This window comes from Anguilla anguilla, chromosome 1, assembly GCF_013347855.1.
Source record: "Anguilla anguilla isolate fAngAng1 chromosome 1, fAngAng1.pri, whole genome shotgun sequence".
Taxonomy (NCBI): domain Eukaryota; kingdom Metazoa; phylum Chordata; class Actinopteri; order Anguilliformes; family Anguillidae; genus Anguilla; species Anguilla anguilla.
In genome coordinates, this window is record NC_049201.1 from 75,046,483 (window position 1) to 75,065,973 (window position 19,491).

Here is a 19,491-nt window from a genome sequence, read left to right on the forward strand (position 1 = left end):
TCAACGTAAATAATTAATATATTGCTAACTGGGGTAAGCTTGATATTCTTCTAAATGACCCCACTTGTGAAGTACTGTAGGCAATGTTCGGCAGGGTTAGAGAAAAGTTTTAAGCCATCGTATCCTGTCATATACAATTTACAGCTAACAGGTTACAGGGCGTATTCCACTGGCAGAACATTTAGCTGAATGTCCATGCAGGCAGTTCATTGCTGTAAGGGCAAACACCAGATATTGCAAAAAAAAAATAAATAAATAAATAAATAGAAATACACAAGCCAAATTTGTTGTAGTCTGTATTCTCCCGGTCACTTGACTCCCCAGTACTGTCTCTGTGTCTGTGTTCCTTGAGCTGCTTCACTCCCCTGCATTTGTGTGATTTCACTATTCGGGTGGTTCCGGGTTTTCGTGGTTTCCTCCCCTTCCTTCCAGTCTAGTTTTTACTTACTTCCTACTTATTTCTAGTTTTACTAATTTCTACTAATCCTTACTAACTTATAGATTGTAAAGTACTAACCTCATTAATATACTAACATGTGAATATTACTAATGGTCTAACACACACTAGTTTAGGGTTTTTGATAGTTTAGATCACTATACTAATACATTAACCAGTCTCCCCTTTTCCATGCTGCGCTGTAGCTCCGCCCCTTTTCTTTCTAGCTTGCTCTAACGCTGAGTTCTGCAATTGCCTGCACCTGTCTCTTGCTCTGACTGCACCTCTCTCTCTGCACGCGTTTTACCTGCTTAACCCAGGCTGTCTATTATCATTGTTGTCTATGTGATTCCAGTCCGCATTTTGTCAGTCCCCTGTCATTTTATTAGTTATCCTAATGTTCTTCACCTGGATGTTGTTTGTTACTCCTCCCTCACTCACTTAACCCCTCCTTGATTGTTACCTTCCCCAGTGTATAAATGTCAGTCTTTTCCACCAACTTAGGGTCAGAATGTTGACCGAATTCATTGTGCCGATTTTTAGTAAGCCTTTGTTTATCGAGATTCCTGAGACACCCCTTCTGTACGACTTCGAGTTTGCCTGCCCCTTTGTACCTTCGCCGCTCTGATCTCCTGGTTTTTGATTTTTTGCCTGTTTTTCACTATTCTTTTGGAAACTCGATTCGGCACCGTCCTTTCTCTGATTACCTGGCTTCTAACCTCGGACTGAATAAAGACAACGTTTTTTGGATTTCCCTGGTCTGCGTTTGGGTCCTTGCACAGAACATCACAAAATTGAGGACACTGTCCTATTTTATGATTCACAACATTTATAAACATAATTTTATTGACATAAAGACAAGAAGTAAGCCCTGAAAGATCAAATTGCTTACTCTTTGCCCTCCTTTTTTCAGCAAACTTTGGAATGATCACCTACATCATATTTTGTGATGTGACAGAGTGAGGAAGTGATGCTGTCCTATCTTCACGAAACAATTTGCCTATATCGCTACAAATTGATGCGCATAAGCAAGTTATTGCGATAACGCGGTGTAATCAACATCATACTAATTCGCTTGCAAGAGGTGGATTAGAATAGATCTGAGGTTCGAACTACCTAGTTAGTGCCGTACATCTGCAGGCATTGATAGAGTTAACACTGTTAGCATGCAGTCCGTATTGTTTAATATCCTTGTACAGGACGCACAGGGACGTACGTATTTGGGGCCAGTCTTGTCGTATGAATCTGGGCAAGATAACTAAAAAGTGCATTTCTCAACAACAAAAAACATGCTCTGATTGTGGCTTTGGGAAGAATACACCAACTCCGACCACCTCTGGCACAAACCTGAACGGCTGTACTGCGGTAGTCCATCAGGATCAGCAACTATGTCTTCTACAAACTCATCAGAGTGAGAGTAATTTCAGTCACTGATAATGTTCTTTTATTCAGAATCTGTTAATCATTTCTGTTACCATGATAGCTCTGTGACTAACGTTACAAGGCAGGCCATGAAACCTTGGGCTGAATTTGTAAAGCATTAGACTAGTTTATTGAAGCCTTTAACTGAACACAGCCATACCCATAAAAAAATCTTACCATAACAGTTTCAATACTCAACCTGAAATATTCTTTTTTTGTTGTTTACTCGAACATTTTCTTTCAAACAACCTATCTAAGGCATACTCAAAACACATTTTACACATTTACTTTTCACTCTTTTTTCACATCGCTTTCGTTTTTTTTTCATTTTGTTTACAAGCCTCGTCTTTGTGGATTCACGCTGGCCGCCCCAAATTTAGTTGTGGGTATAGTGAGTTCCGGACTGAAACCGGGTGCTATTTGTGGTGCTGGAGGTGTGCCGTCTTGGTGCAGATGCCTTGGAACGACCACTGCAGCTCTCAGCTCCATGCGCACGCACTCTGCATTTTGCCATGCCTAGATGGCCCTCATGAAGTTTAGTGAGGATGTCGTTCCTTACAGCAGAGGAGATAACAAGACTGGTTCCTTTCAGCAGGAGCCCATCGTGAACGGTATGGAAAGCACGCTTTGTCCAGTGTAGGGGGCGACATAGCTCAGGAGGTAAGACCGATTGTCTGGCAGTCGGAGGGTTGCCGATTCAAACCCCACCCTGGGCATGTCGAAGTGTCCTTGAGCAAGACACCTAACCCCTAACTGCTCTGGCGAATGAGAGGCATCAATTGTAAAGTGCTTTGGATAAAAGCGCTATATAAATGCAGTCCATTTACCATTTAAAGCTTTTTTAGATCCGGTGCATCAGTAAAGCCATCCATCCTGGCGCATTCTCATGTCGCTGGAGCAGACGCAGTATAATTAATCTCATAAAAACACGTTTTCAACGTACAAAAATGCCAAGTTACTCAAAAGTATTGATATCAAAATGACGCCAAGTTACGGGACTACAAACAATATAGGCTATCTTGCCTCACCGAAATGACATAAGATGTATTTCAAAGCAATGCTATCCAATATTTCCTCAGTTCTTTCAAGTCACTTGGCCCTGTGTATAAGCATGCACTACATGGACAGGCCAAACATATGTGTGGATGGCTCTCTCACAGTCAAGACTGATTGAATAGGCGTGTATATGTCCAATTTGTATTGGTATGCATGTATTTCGCTGCCCAGCCTTTCAGTTGCTTGAATGATAGTATGTTTCTTGGTATAAGTGTGTGTTCGTAAATGTGAATGTAACATGCTGCGAGGGAAATGTCCCCATGGGGATAAAGAAGTTGTCTATGTATGTATGTACAATATGTATTTTACATGCAGTATTTATTGTACGTAGCAAATATACAATAACTTGCACATGTACTCAAATTCAGTTCAGAAGCAAGTATAAACATGTTTTCTGGAGAAACATGCTTCCTGTAGTTAGTCAGCAGCAGTTTTGTACATTAATTTCAATGTGTTCAGAACGTACATATGTAGTAATTGTGTGTAGCCTATGTGGCTAGATAGAGAACAGGGCAAGGTAACATGAATGTAGAAACGTGGCGTTTGCTGATATGAAGGTTTTGTACGGTAGCCAAGTGAAGAAATATAGTTAGTAGAAATGGCACAGTGGTGAACTGGTGTAACTTTTTAATGAAAGGAATACATTTGCCGTTTAATATCCTTGTACAGGACGCACAGGGACGTACGTATTTGGGGCCAGTCTTGTCGTATGAATCTGGGCAAGACAACTAAAAAGTGAATTTCTCAACAACAAAAAACATGCTCTGATTGTGGCTTTGGGAAGAATACACCAACTCCGACCACCTCTGGCACAAACCTGAACGGCTGTACTGCGGTAGTCCATCAGGATCAGCAACTATGTCTTCTACAAACTCATCAGAGTGAGAGTAATTTCAGTCACTGATAATGTTCTTTTATTCAGAATCTGTTAATCATTTCTGTTACCATGATAGCTCCGTGACTAACGTTACAAGGCAGGCCATGAAACCTTGGGCTGAATTTGTAAAGCATTAGACTAGTTTATTGAAGCCTTCAACTGAACACAGCCATACCCATAAAAAAATCTTACCATAACAGTTTCAATACTCAACCTGAAATATTCTTTTTTTGTTCTTTACTCGAACATTTTCTTTCAAACAACCTATCTAAGGCATACTCAAAACACATTTTACACATTTACTTTTCACTCTTTTTTCACATCGCTTTCGTTTTTTTTCATTTTGTTTACAAGCCTCGTCTTTGTGGATTCACGCTGGCCGCCCCAAATTTAGTTGTGGGTATAGTGAGTTCCGGACTGAAACCGGGTGCTATTTGTGGTGCTGGAGGTGTGCCGTCTTGGTGCAGATCCCTTGGAACGACCACTGCAGCTCTCAGCTCCACGCGCACGCACTCTGCATTTTGCCATGCCTAGATGGCCCTCATGAAGTTTAGTGAGGATGTCGTTCCTTACAGCAGAGGACATAACAAGACTGGTTCCTTTCAGCAGGAGCCCATCGTGAACGGTATGGAAAGCACGCTTTGTCCAGTAAAGATCCGCTTTTTTAGATCCGGTGCATCAGTAAAGCCATCCATCCTGGCGCATTCTCATGTCGCTGGAGCAGACGCAGTATAATTAATCTCATAAAAACACGTTTTCAACGTACAAAAATGCCAAGTTACTCAAAAGTATTGATATCAAAATGACGCCAAGTTACGGGACTACAAACAATATAGGCTATCTTGCCTCACCGAAATGACATAAGATGTATTTCAAAGCAATGCTATCCAATATTTCCTCAGTTCTTTCAAGTCACTTGGCCCTGTGTATAAGCATGCACTACATGGACAGGCCAAACATATGTGTGGATGGCTCTCTCACAGTCAAGACTGATTGAATAGGCGTGTATATGTCCAATTTGTATTGGTATGCATGTATTTCGCTGCCCAGCCTTTCAGTTGCTTGAATGATAGTATGTTTCTTGGTATAAGTGTGTGTTCGTAAATGTGAATGTAACATGCTGCGAGGGAAATGTCCCCATGGGGATAAAGAAGTTGTCTATGTATGTATGTACAATATGTATTTTACATGCAGTATTTATTGTACGTAGCAAATATACAATAACTTGCACATGTACTCAAATTCAGTTCAGAAGCAAGTATAAACATGTTTTCTGGAGAAACATGCTTTCTGTAGTTAGTCAGCAGCAGTTTTGTACATTAATTTCAATGTGTTCCATGAGGCAATTCGAAATATTTGACTCTTTGATCTGACACAAAGTTTGCATGACATTGTAAAATGGTAAGATTACAAAACACAGGGCCAAGTGACTTGAAAGAACTGAGGAAATATTGGGTAGCATTGCTTTGAAATACATCTTATGTCATTTCGGTGAGGCAAGATAGCCTATTTTGTTTGTAGTACCGTAACTTGGCGTCATTTTGATATCAATACTTTTGAGTAACTTGGCATTTTTGTACGTTGAAAACGTGTTTTTTATGAGATCATTTCTTTTTGCAAAGCGTTTTATTATGAGAGTGAGAAATGCGACCCTGCAAGAAACGGTTGTGGATTATGGCTATCGTTGTGTGAATCTGTACAGTCTGATGAGCGTGTACCGTTCAGCAGTTTCGGTTTGCTATATATGTGAAACAGTGGCTGTGAGAAAGGATGCAGTGGCGTAAGTGTAAACGCATCAGAAACGCAGATGAAATATGGTATGTACTCACGGGTTTGACGTCCATCCAACGAGCCTTGACTGACAAAAGAATCAACAAGCCCGTAGAATTATAACTCCCTAGGTCGCAACTTGTTTAGCCTTCTGTCCTGCTCCGTTGTCTGTTATTTCGTGGAGATGCACGTTTAGTGTTTGTAAGGTTTATAAGGCATTTTGATAGGCTTATCTGCAGGTAGGAATCCTCTTCGCTGTTTTGCTAAACTAGAACCGGAAAACATGATAGTGGAGAATAGGAGCAGACGCATATGTCCGAGCAGGCTTTGCATATGAGAGAATAACAACAGTGTGAGAGATATTAAGATGAAATTACGAAATTCCGTAGTTTAAACAATATGTTGTTAGCAGAATGGGCATGTAGGTGAAGGTTGACATGATCACGGAGTATAGTGCGAAGTAAATGGAGTGACCATGAACGAGCTTATATTCCTTATCAAATGGTATATATAACAGTCTGTATTAAACATTACTTGTTGAAGTGGAGGGTTAAATAACATTACATAACATTACAGGCAAATAGCATATGCAATCTATTGCATCAATGTGTTTTTCTCATGTTCAGTGCTAGTAGTTATACTTATGAGTGAATCATGATTTTAAATGTAATGTTTTAATGCGGAGTTGCAGAATGTACATACGTAGTAATTGTGTGTAGCCTATGTGGCTAGATAGAGAACAGGGCGAGGTAACATGAATGTAGAAACGTGGCGTTTGCTGATATGAAGGTTTTGTACGGTTGCCAAGTGAAGAAATATAGTTAGTAGAAATGGCACAGTGGTGAACTGCTGCAACTTTTTAATGAAAGGAATACATTTGCCGTCATGAAATGCATATGGGTGGTCGTGAGTGAGGTTTGGTAAAGCAAATACAAGCGTAAGAAAACGTTAGTGTAAAAGAGGAAATGATCTGCCTGAGGGCGAGTCGGGATTCAAGCCTCAAACCGGAGGTTGACCAGTCTGTGACTTCGTTAGTGCAGCACCATGCCATAGCTATGCAATGCGTGAAATATCATTAGCAAACCTGCCGGTGGTTTTAAAGAACACAGGCCAGTAAGCACAGAAGAGCTCCCGTTGAATCCATATGGCTTAGCAATATTGTAGCCGGTTAATAACTGAACATACAGACGATAAGTCATAATGCATATGGCTTAGCAATATTGTAGCCGGTTAATAACTGAACGGTGAACGGCGGGTAGATATGGTGCTAAAGCAATAATTGATAAGTAGGCTAGTAGACAATTATTAGTGAGGGTTGAAGCAGGTTAAAGAGACATGTTCCTAGCTGGGCTTGAACCTATGACCCCATGTTCCAAAGACTGTAACCTTGCCCACTAGGCCACAGGCAGACTAGCTGTTTAAACTGGGAATGTTTCAGAGTAAAAATGTATGGGTATTTTGCGTGTGTATGCACGTTTTTGATTGGGTCCTGTAGGTGCAGATTTGGCTGGTGTCAGTGAAATGTCCAATGGGGAGACATGTTGTTAGTGGGATAGGCGGCAGGAAAAATAAGAATGAGAAGAAGAAGAAGAATAAGGAGAAAACGCAAAATCCCCTTAGTTTGGGGCTTTATTGTGTGGACATGTGAAGTTGTTTATGAATTCTGTCTGTTGAAATGGGGTCAGAATGTACAGAATTTAATGTTTTTAAGGGCTGAGTGTCTGTGGCTGTTGTGGTTATTTCTGTGGGGAACCCTGAAAAGTGGCAAACTCTCGGTGCTGTATAGGTATGGGGCATGCCCCCGCCAAGGCGTAACTTGGCGGGATGGCATACCTGCCATCCCAATAAATACAGATAAAAATTACAAATATTTAATCTTACAAACCTATCCAGACACGTTTGCCCCATTAATGCACTGTATGTTTGTGGGTCACATAAAGCTTAGCCACATAAGTACAGTAGTGCAATTTATTTTATTACAATGTGAAACAATAAACAAATCATGTGAACACAATTTTCTATATATAATAATTATGATTATGCATTTCATTCATGATGTGCACTGGATGCAGACAAAAGTTCAAACATATATTGCAGTCATTTTGATAATTTAACAGCTTTAATTTGTGTAAGCTAAGATAGGCAATTGTTTGTTGTAGCCTGGCCTCATTTTAATATCAATAATTCTAATGGTCCAAGTTTTAATCAATGGCTTATAGACAGTGCTTTGTATACCTAAGTATATGGCAAGTCCTTTTAATATTTAATAGCCTGTCCAGATTCACATTAAAGATATCTGTAATTGATTTATGACACGTCAAAAGGCTAATTTAAGATATCTCTAATTACATTTTGACTAGTAAGATTTCGCAATTAAGTTCTATTCTATAAGTCATTAGAGATATCTTAAATTAGCGTTTTGACTATAGTCATAAATGAATTACAGACATCTGTAATGTGAATCCGGAGAGGCTATTAAATGTTAAGAGGGCGTGCCACACTGAAAATTTTTACTATCTACGTAGTTTAATTGTGAAAAGTATTTCCACGAAAATAAATCATGTTCGTTAAAAGTTAACTAATTTTGTTGATCTAATAAAATTCAGACAGATTAAATGAATGTAATTCACTGTGGTAACTACAATCTAATGTGATCAAGTTATTTATTTGCTTTAAATATACAAACATCAGTTTTCATTTTTTTGAGTGTATAGACTAGTCATAATTTAAATGGAGATATCTGTAATTCACGTTTTAGATAGTTAAAACTGAATTGTAGATATCTTTATTTGGAGTTCCATAATGGCGAAATCTTACTAGTCAAAATGTAAGTAGAGATATCTTAAATTAGCGTTTTGACTAGTCAAAATGTAATTATAGATATCTTAAATTAGCGTTTTGACTAGTCATAAATGAATTACAGATATCTGTAATGTGAATCCGGACAGGCTATTAGATGTTGAAAGGGCTTGCCATAGTACAGTAATCCTGTCCACGTGCGACGTAGCAATCTTGTGCCACTACTTCTGCACCGTTTTATCGGGCTATTCCCAAATTACAGGGAAACTACAGGAAAACATCCAATTTTACGTTTCTATTCCTCAGAAGTGACCTGACTCCATGCATTTGAACGCGGTTACGCCTCTCAGGCTTAGTGTATATAAAACGGTCGCAAGTAGGCTACGTTACCCATTGACTGCCTGCACCATACAGGAAACAATGAAACCGCTAGTCACTCTCGCCCTTGCGTGCGCACTCTTCTCTGGAGGTAATACCGTTAAAACGTACTCTTGTGAAAATTCGCAACCAACAGTGTAAACTTAAATTATTGTCATAAATGGTGTGTGGGATTTAGTTTAACGTGTATGGGGCTAATATAGTCTTCTGTCACAGACTGTAATTCAGCCCTTCTCACATGTTTATCCACTCAGCCCTTAGCCTGATGTAGATTTGCTACTTACGTTTACATACAAAATTAATTTAAGGTAATTCCTTTGAGGTATTAGTATTGTTTTTTCCTTTGTGTATGCAGCTTTTTTTAAAACTATAATTAAACGGTAACATGGAATTAGAAAGGTCTTCTATGCAACTACTGTTTTTTCCAATAAAATAACTGATTTTTTCATTTATACTTTAGTATATGCACTGGATGGTTAAGAGTGTATACCCAGTACCACTGGACCATGCGTGTCGGATAATAGAAAAATATGTCCAGCGCGCCAAACCAAGCCCACTGTTCAAGGGTTAATGCGGATCGGGCGCCACAAGGGGACAAGAGGGGGCTTTGCCCCCTCAGTTGTATTTTCTGCCCCCCCCCCAGTTTAAGTTTTTAAATGGCTACACATGTCATCTAAATTGCACGTAGTTGGCTATCTCCCTGGATATGAATGAAATGTTTTTATCAGAAAATAATAATAACAAATGTGATTTTATCCACCGGAATAGCTATACAAAAAGGCAAAATAAATGTCTGATTTGGAATTTCAAAAAGCCCACTGTTAATGTCCAGAATTCATGCATTATATTATTCTTCAATTATAGCATTGCTCGGATCCCCCAATGGAAAGAAGTGTTTTACCTGTGTGGATAATGACTGCAGTACTTTGGAGTGCAAGAAATCTGAAGATCGCTGCTTTAAGGCCACAGGTGAGAAATGGATCAGCAATGTCTAGAATTTGATGCTGGAAATAGACATGGTACAAATTTAACTAAAATATGGCATTTTATTATTTCAGCATTGATGTTGTTTTGCTTAAAGCAAAAATTAAATTACAAAATATGTTTAAAGGAAACCATTCTGGAAAAAAAGGATATTTCTGATTCTGAATTCTGCATAAACCATATGTTATCCATTTTATTCATGTGGCATTTTTTTACCCTTTCCATAATGTGTGACAACTTAAATTAAAATGGCTGAAGTACATTATTATGGCTATAGTAATTTGGATTTGTCACTTTTTAATTGAAATAATATAAGATGCTGTGTACTTCCACAAGAAATTCAAATGTAAGAACTAGCTGTAGGAACTGAATCTCTAAGTCAGACTGTTTCTGCAGATGTCTGGTCAGTCGTCAGTATTTTTCTTTATAATTACTTTTTCCCTCTATTCTTTTTGAAGCGTTCACTGAAGGGAAGAAATTGACAGTGAAGGGATGTGCCCCCCAATTTTTGTGCTCAACATCCATGCATTCTGTAATAGAAAAAATGTTTCCTGAATTTTATGGTTTGGTCATGAGCTGCTGTGAGGGAAACCTGTGCAACAACGCCCTGCGCATCGGACAGAGTGTCCTTTTCCTCCTCCTGGTGCCCGTGGCCTCTGTCATCCTCTTCAACTAAGCAGCATGTTGACCTGTTATATGAGTGTTTGGTTGTATTGTATCAATCCAGACACATGATTACACCTTTTAGTGAATACATTATATAACATTTCTTCTCATCAATTAAACAAAATAAAAAATATTAGTGCAAAATTATGTTTAATGTTTTGTTTTGTTTGTTTGTTTGTTTGGGGTTTTTGTTTATAAAAATGTAATGGAAATCAAACTGCCTCTTGTTTAATCTAGAATAACACAAGAGAATTGTGTCTGATGAAATTTTGAAGTTTTCTGGTCACTGCGAATGAGAAAGCACCAAACCAATGGAGAGTTTTTCACCTGATTGCATAGCCTGTCAAAGGAAAACTTGAACAAAATCAGAAACTTATAAAAGAAACTTTTATACATCAACCCAAACACAATTCAGAGCTCCTTGTTGGAATGCGCTCTCTCTCTCTCTCTCTCTCGCTCTCTTTTTTCCAAACTTTTCTTTTTTTCGCACCGGTGAGGGTTTTTCAGGACTTGTACTGGTTATTTTTTTCTTTCTGTTACACTGTTACACTAAGCACTATTTACTAGTAGGCAGGCAACGTTTTTTAAAGAGGGCGACCAGCTTTGCTGGTCGGTATGCCAACGTCCCTAGGTGGTGAGCGGCTCACTCGGCGAAATGGCATTAAAGCCGCCCGGATCATTTCTCAATGTCGTTCAATTTTAGGATTGACAATTTTGACTATACTGTGTATGCGACTTCTGATAGCTTGAGATGCTTTGTGTGCAACTGTGTAGGTCATTTAGCTAGATCCTGTCCGAACAGGGAGCCTGCTGCAGATGAGCCTGCTGGCCCGTCTTCTTCCGGGGCAGGGGAAGCGCAAACAAACTCAGATCAGGGGAGTAATGATAATACTGATAGTGTTGTGTCTGAAACAACAGAAGGGGTTGTAGGAAAAGGGGGGGAGAAGGTAGCAGAGGAGGCAAATGAACAAGGGGCTTCTCAAGCAGATAGCATGGTTGGGGAGGAGGTGAATGAACAAAGGGCTTCTCAAGTAGATAGCATGGGTGGGGAGGAGGTGAATGAACAAGGGGCTTCTCGAGTAGATCGCATGGCTGGGGAGGAGGTAAATGAACAAGGGGCAGCGCAAGCAGATAGCATGGTTACAGCCATAGTTGAGGGTGGGGGGCCTGAGGAGGAAGAGAGTGAGAGTGTTTTCAAGATACCAACAGTTAAAAGGAAAAGTTCACGTACAGCAGGACGTATTGCAAAAACAAAAAAAGTAGACCAACAAACACCAGATGAGAGAGTGGAGAGACAGGATCTCACTTCTAGTGCTGCAGACTCTAGTGAGGACGAGTATTTTTCAGACTCCTCTACAGCTAGTGGGCTTGAGCAGCCTACAGGTGGCTACACAATTGAACAGATAATGAAGTTTCTGAAAACAACTAAGAATCAAAAGAACATTCAGATTAATGAACATTTTCCTGATCTGAGGCTATTTGTCAGATCTGTAAAGGCTCACATGAGCATCAAAGGGCAGGCAGCTTTTCCCAGTCCTGAGGTTTACAGAGTATTAAAGTTTTTGCAAAAGGCAAAGGAACAAATCAAGCTAAATGATGATACTCAGACATAGGCAAACTCCCCCTTTTCTCTGTTCAGTATTTCTAATGCTGTTTTATTTGTTCTTTATCACTCTACCATACATGGCAGAGGCTAAGATAGCAACACTTAACCTGAATGGGGCGAGGGATGGTAGAAAGAGGGGAATTTTTTTCCAGTTATTAAAGCAAAAACACATTGATGTTACCTTTGCACAACAGACACACAGTGATACTGGTAATGAGGCTGACTGGAGGAAGGAGTGGGAGGGTGAGGTTTTTCTGAGCCACAAGAGCTCAAGTAGCTCAGGGGTGGCCATTTTGTTTTCAAGATCTTTCTTGCCACTCTCCTGTGTTGTAGAGGAGGTGGTTAGAGGTAGACTTTTGAAGGTGGTTGCAAAATTCGATCACTTCAACATAGCCTTTATTAATGCGTATGCCCCAACATATGGACCAGAGAGGGTGATTTTTCTGAATGTGCTTAATGAAATAATAGCTAAATGTAACACTGATGACTTGTTGTATGTTGCTGGAGATTTTAATTGTACAGTGCAGGACACATTGGATAGGAACCATACAGAACCACATGCACCTTCCAGCAGATTGATCTGTCAAGTTATTGAGACACATGAGCTGTGTGATGTCTGGAGGTGTGTCCATGGACAGCATAGGCAGTACACCTGGATGCACACTAGAGGGAATTCAATCACAATGGCTAGATTGGATAGGATATATGTGTTTGAGCATCAAGCTAGTGCAATAAAACAGTGTTGTATAACCCCGGTGGGTTTTTCTGGTCACAGCTTAGTGACAGGGACTTTTTCCATCCAATCTTTTAAACCTGGGAGTGCTTACTGGCATTTTAACAATACACTCCTACAAGACTCTAATTTTAGGGAGGTTTTTGGTTTTTTTTGGGGTACATGGAAGAAGCAAAGACATACTTTCAAATCTTTGCAAAATGGTGGGATTGTGGTAAAATACGGATTAAACAGTTGTGTCTGCAATACACTTTAAATGTCACAAGAGACATCACCCAGTCCATGAAGGCGCTGGAGAGCGAAATAGAGGATCTCCAAACTTTGGTGGAGACCTCTGGAGAAAGAGAAACAATTGGTGTTCTCAAAGCCAAAAAAACGTCTTTGGTTGACCTGCTGGGCATACGGGCTCAGGGAGCACTGGTGCGGTCAAGGTTCCAGGATGTAGCTGAGATGGATGCCCCATCAAAGTTTTTCTTTGGCTTAGAGAAGAAAAGTGGTCAGAGTCGGTTAATTCACTGTCTGAAATCAGTCACAGGTCAGGAGCTCACAGAGCTTACTGCAATCCGACGGAGGGCAGTGGAGTTATTTTCAGAGCTTTACATGAGTGAATACAGAGAGGAGGCAGAGATAGCAAATGCTTTCTACGACGGGCTTCCAACCGTTCATGCCAGTGGGGATCTAGGGGGGGTTCTATCTCTACAGGAACTATACACAGCACTTCAGGGCATGGCGAGTGGGAAGGCCCCTGGAATTGATGGGCTGCCAGTAGAATTTTATAAGGGCTTCTGGCAGGTGGTAGGTGAAGACTTGCTATCCGTGCTCAATGACAGTCTGGCTGGAGGGTCACTGCCGTTGAGCTGCAGGAGGGCGGTTGTGACCTTGCTGCCAAAAAAGGGTGACCCTAAGGAGGTGAAGAACTGGCGGCCCGTGGCATTGCTCTGTACTGATTACAAACTCCTCTCCAAGGCTCTGGCTAACCGACTGAAGGAAGTGATTGGGCAGGTTATTGGTGCTGACCAAACCTACTGTGTGCCTGTGTAGCTGAGTCAATATGTTTGTTTTATTTTTATTTTTTGGTGAACATTCTCAAAACCATTGTGTTATATTTTCTTTCATTGGGTCAAAGTTTTGGTATATCGCCAATTTAATATTGAGGGAATGAATGTGAAAATAGCTCCGGTTTACCTGTTGTTGCAGGGGGGGCTTTAATTATTGACGCACAATTAGCTGCAGAAGGGACGTAATTGTGAAAAACGCGCCAGAACTTGGACAGCTTTTGTGCTGGTAAGACGTGTTGTGGAACGCTCTCTCCTTTGAATAATCTAGCGTGTTTAAAAGTAATATAACCTGGTTTAAAGTGCATGGAAACGTAAAGATACATCATTGCTAATGTTTCCTTGAGTCTGTCATTGAGTTTCGTCAGAAAAACGGACATTATTGCTGTTAAATCTGTCGGAGATTTTCTCCTCAATTGCATATTTCCTAACTCGCTGCAGGTGAAGGAGAGAGAGTCGGTTAACACTGTGTGTACTGATTGTGCCCCGTGCTGCTCTTTATAGGTATGTTACCGTGTTAAAATTGTTATCTGTGATGTATTTCGTGTACTTTTATGGAAGAACTGCACTGAATAAGTAGCTTGAATTTGGAGGAAAAGATCGGTTTTAATTAGTGCGCACGTGTTATTTTTTCATTTTGCAAAGATGTTTAATTCTATATGTAAAGTGAAGGATAAGAACTCTAATAAAACAAGTTGCATTTTGTTTAATGGGTATTAATGTTACTCACTGGATATTTGCAAGTTCTTTTGTTTTTAATGTAACTGTTAATTTCAAATATATATGCAAAGGCATGCATTCACTGTGCACTTATCTTATTTGTATTATTTTGTGTATTACAACAACAACAAAAAAAACAGAACTTGGACAGCTTTTGTGCTGGTGAAGGAGAGAGAGTCAGTTAACACTGTGTGTACTGATTGTGCCCCGTGCTGCTCTTTATAGACCATTAAAGTGCAGATCCTTCCTGAAGCCTGGTGTGACTGGTCTCCTTGAGCAACCATTCTGCGGCCGCTACACCTGGCAGGACGATAACTGATAATGTAGCCTTAGTTCGGGATGTTTTGGCCCTCTCAGGACAATTGGGGATTGACACTGGTCTCATTTTCTTAGACCAAGAGAAGGCTTTTGACCGGGTGGAACACCAGTACCTTTGGAAGACCCTTGAGGCCTTCCAGTTCAACCATGGTTTTATTGCAAAGGTTAGGGTGTTGTATCAGAACATTGAGAGTGTGTTGAAGGTAAACGGTGGCTTGAGTGCCCCTTTTAAGGTATGTAGGGGTATACGACAGGGGTGCGCACTGAGTGGAATGCTCTACTCGCTGGCCATTGAGCCACTTTTGCACAGGATAAGGACTGCAATTACAGGTTTTAAAATTCCAGGTTGCCCAGCTTTTGTAAAATTCAGCTTACGCAGATGATCTTGCTGTTATGATCTCTGGTCAGAAAGATGTGGATGTGTTAACTACCATGGTTAATGATTTCAAGGTGTTATCATCTGCAAAGATCAATTGGAGCAAGAGTGAGGCGCTGTTAGTGGGAGGCTGGAGGGGTGGGCAGCCTACGCTGCCAGGGGAGCTGCAGCGGACACGTGGGGGCATTAAGTATCTGGGTATTTGTTTGGGAGATGATGACATGGTAAATAAAAATTGGGAAGGTGTATTAGAAATGGTGGAGGGCCGTCTGAGGAAGTGGAAATGGCTGCTACCACAAATGTCATATCGGGGAAGGACACTGGTGATCGACAATCTGGTGGCATCTGCATTGTGGCATCGCCTAGCATGTGTGGACCCCCCGTCAGGGCTACTGGCGAAGGTTCAGTCAGTGCTGGTGAACTTTTTTTGGGACCAACTACACTGGGTTCCACAGAATGTACTGTATATGCCCAAGGAAGAAGGGGGCCAAGGGCTGGTGCACCTGGGAAGCAGGGGGGCTGCTTTCCGGTTGCAGTTCATACAGAGGCTGCTCTATGGCCCAGCGAATTTAGTCTGGAGGCCCCTAGCCTGTGCAATCCTTCAGCGGGCAGGTGGGCTGGGTCTTGATGCAGCAATTTTTCTTATGGATTACAAAGGTCCTACACTGAGTGGATTACCTGTGTTTTACAATGGCCTGCTGCGTGCATGGGGTTTCCTGAAACGTTGCCGTGCGGGGTCCGCCACATCGACTTTCTGGCTCCTGGAGGAGCCGTTGGTGTATGGGTCCCGGCTGGATGTGTGCTGTGAGGCCCTTCCTCAGCTAACTGAACTGCTATGTGCTTCCAAGACTGTTAAGTTACGGCATGCTGTGGGCACGGCTGGCCGGGAGTTGGACCAGGTGGGGGATTTTGGCACTCGCCTTCGGGTGCGGTCGGTGCGGTATACCTCCAAGGTGCTGCTGGGTTGGAGGCAGGCCTTAACTGACATGGAACGGAGATCCGTTTCCTAGGCTCCTGGTGTCCCCCAGGTTCTCTGATTCTGCACATCAAGGTCCCCTGTTAGAACATCGGAGTATGGACAATGTGGCCCTGGACGTGGCACACGGAAAAACTCTGTACAACATGGTGGTGAAAGTGGTGAATGATAAGAAGCTGATTTCTCTCACAGACACACCATGGAGGTCTTACTTGGGGTTAATGGCAGAGGAAAAGCCACAGTGGCGGGCGTTATACAAACCACCGTTGCCCAAGAGGGTTGGGGATTTACAGTGGAGGGTGCTGCATGGGATAATTGCAGTGAATAGTTTTATTTCTGTAATAAACCCGGCGGTTTCCCACCACTGTCCTTTCTGTAATGAGAGGGAAACTGTTTTTCACTGTTTTTCGGTATGTGTGAGACTTCGGCCTCTGTTCGCCTTCTTGGGTCGACTGTTTAGGTCAATGGGGGAAACTTTTTCAAAAAAGGTTTTTATCTTGGGTTTCCCATACAGTTGCAAACAGAGGGCGAAGTCTCAGCTCATTAACTTTGTTTTGGGGCAGGCAAAAATGGCGATTTACCTGAGCCGTAAAACCATGGTTGAACGGGGGGATGCACAAGATACGGTAGCTATGGTCAGGGGCATGATTAAGGCCAGAGTCATGGTAGAATTCAGGTACTACAAGGCCATGAGGACATTAGAAGTTTTTAAGAGTGTATGGGGCTATAGGGGAGCAGTATGCTCAGTGGTGGAAGGAGAGCTTCAGTTTGCGGAGGGCATTGGGTGACTGAGTAGGGGCGGTTTTTTATTTTCTTTTTTTTTTTTTGTCTTTGGTTTTGTTCACTTTAGGGGTTTTTTTTTTTTTTTTTTTTTTTTTTTTTGGTCGGTAATGTGTAAAAATTGGGTTTTGAAATCGCCATTACACTGAAAAATAAAGGATTGTTAAAAATTCAAAATTCTCTCTCTCTCTCTCTCTAGAGCACCAGACCGGCGGGCTAGGCCGGACCCTTTTAGCATTGGGGCAAGGCAGGTACCAGTGGCCTGACTGCGGCCTGCTGAACCGTGGCCAGAGGCATTATGTTTTTGGGTCGTCCGTCCGTCCATCCCGATTCTCCTGAATGCAATATCTCAGGAACGCCTTGAGGGAATTTCTTCAAATTTGGCACAAACATCCACTTGGACTCAAGGATGAAATTATTAGACTTTGGTGGTCAAAGGTCAGAGGTCAAGGTCACTGTGACCACACAAATCACATTTTTGCCTTGAGGGATTACAAAACAGATTTTTGTCTTGAGGGAATTTCTTCACATTTGGCATACACGTCCACTTGGACTCAAGGACGAACTGATTAGATTTTGGTGGTCAAAGGTCAAGGTCGCTGTGACCTCACAAAACACGTTTTTGGCCATAACTCAAGAATTCATACTTTAATTATGACAAAGTTTCACACAAATATCTAATTGGATAAAATGATGAAGTGATTACATTTTACATCCAAACGGTATTTCTAGTTTTTTTTTTTTTTGGACTCTGAACTTTGCGTGTCATACAATGCTATACTCCTTCAATTAGCCTCTCACCGACTTTTAGTTTGTTTTAAGTAGTCACTACAACCGGTCAGAAACTAGCACCTAAATTTAATACATTTACATGTTCCTTCGAATTCTAACCCTATTTTACACTTACAATACACGCTAGGGTTTGCCTTTCACAACAATTAATGTCAGTAATATTTTAAAATAAAGTGAGTCCAGTTTAAAGAGCTTTCTTTGAAATACCCATAGATTTGGAAGCCACTGTAAAAAATTCAAAAGCGTGTACATGGAAAGTATATGCATAGTCAATGTTAATATGGATATAAGTTAATAAGAATTTACAATTAAAACACTACATGACCAAAAGTATGTGGACAACTGACATCTGACACCTCATCCACAATCCGCGTTAATGGGCACATGAAATGCGCAAAACAAGTTCTGCCAGGAAACTCCTGCTGCAGCTGATCAATTGGCCAGCCTCAGTAACCACATACTCACGAGTTTCCACAATCAACCAATTGCATACGCACAACACTTTTATCTTACCCATCCAATCACAGGGACATATCATCAAAGGACTGCCTTTTTAAACCAACAATCAGACCTCTCAGTGCTGCTGCTTGCCTGCTCTGCTTTTGCATGCTTTACTGATACTGCTCAGAATTGCGCTTACACACTACCCCAGCTGCCACATGTTGATTGGATCTGCTCCTATAGGTATGGAGGGGGTTTTCTGGTATTCCTCCTGTTTAGTAGAGAAGATGTATAGTGCTCCCTGTTAGATAGGGTTAGTGTCTGTCTACTATCTGTTGAGTTGCAGTGTGTGAATAAGCTTCATGGTCTGGTATCTGTTAAGGCTCTTTTCCAGTGTATGGATGGGCCCCATGATCTGGTATCTGTTAAGGCACTGTTCCAGTGTGTGGATGGGCCTCATGATTTGGTATCTGTTAAGGCTCTGTTCCAGCGCCAGGCAGACACGGCTGAGATTTACTTATAAACAATCACTGCTGAAAGTTACCAACAGTCAAACATTGCTGAGATTTACCTACAGCCAAAAACTCCTGACATTTACCTACAAACAAAGATAGCCGATCCAAAAATAAATTCTGTTTGATCCACATAGAAATGCAGCTGGTTCACATCTGTGCATCACCTGTCGCTTGCATTCATTTGTGGATTGTTGAGACAATCCTGGCAGCATGATTTGTAGTGGCAGCATAGTATAATGGGTAAGGAACTGGTCTTTTAACCTAAAAGGTCACAGGTTTGATTCCCAAGGAGGACACTGCCGTTGTACCCTTGAGCAAGGTACTTAACCTGCATTGCTTCAGTATATATCCAGCTTTATGATTGGATGCAGTGTAAGTGCTATGTAAAAAAATGTGTAAGTCGCTCTGCATATGAGCATCTGCTAAATGCCTGTAATGTACTGTAAACTCCACTATGCTCTGTGTCACAATGCAACACGGGTTTATCTGTCATCCACACTCCTCTGTACAAAACGTCTGCGTTTGATTTAGATTCAGTTACATTTGCGTTATTAGCTGCGTGCAAATGCTTTTTCTCCAAATAGCGTTGTGATTGTTGAACTTGCTAAACAGCGTGTGAAGAAAAAAACCTTAACTATCTGTAAGGACAACAAGACTTGAGTTCAGAGCCCTTTATGCCGAGGTGAAACTTTACAATGACCCTGTAGTTCCTCTAGGTGATGTTATTGCACCACTCTCGGCCTTGTCTCCTTCCTCACAAAGACATTATACTGGTGCAAGTGAACAGTTTA

The 19,491-nt window shown here is 41.2% G+C and overlaps 1 protein-coding gene across 2 annotated transcripts in view; it reads left to right on the forward strand.

Annotated features, from left to right (window-relative positions):
• The window catches only part of LOC118214081 (5E5 antigen-like), a 57,052-nt gene extending 39,759 nt beyond the window's left edge, over nt 1-17,293 (forward strand). The window contains exons 2-3 of one of the 2 annotated variants that reach the window (XM_035393586.1): nt 9,603-9,707; nt 10,181-14,754. In XM_035393586.1, coding sequence (XP_035249477.1) covers nt 9,603-9,707; nt 10,181-10,398 — 323 coding nt within the window. In that variant the 3' untranslated portion in view covers nt 10,399-14,754. Of the gene's footprint in view, nt 1-9,602; nt 9,708-10,180; nt 14,755-17,151 lie in introns of those variants that run through there. The other variant, XM_035393595.1, reaches the window with a different exon arrangement.
• The last annotated feature ends 2,198 nt before the right edge of the window (nt 17,294-19,491 follow it).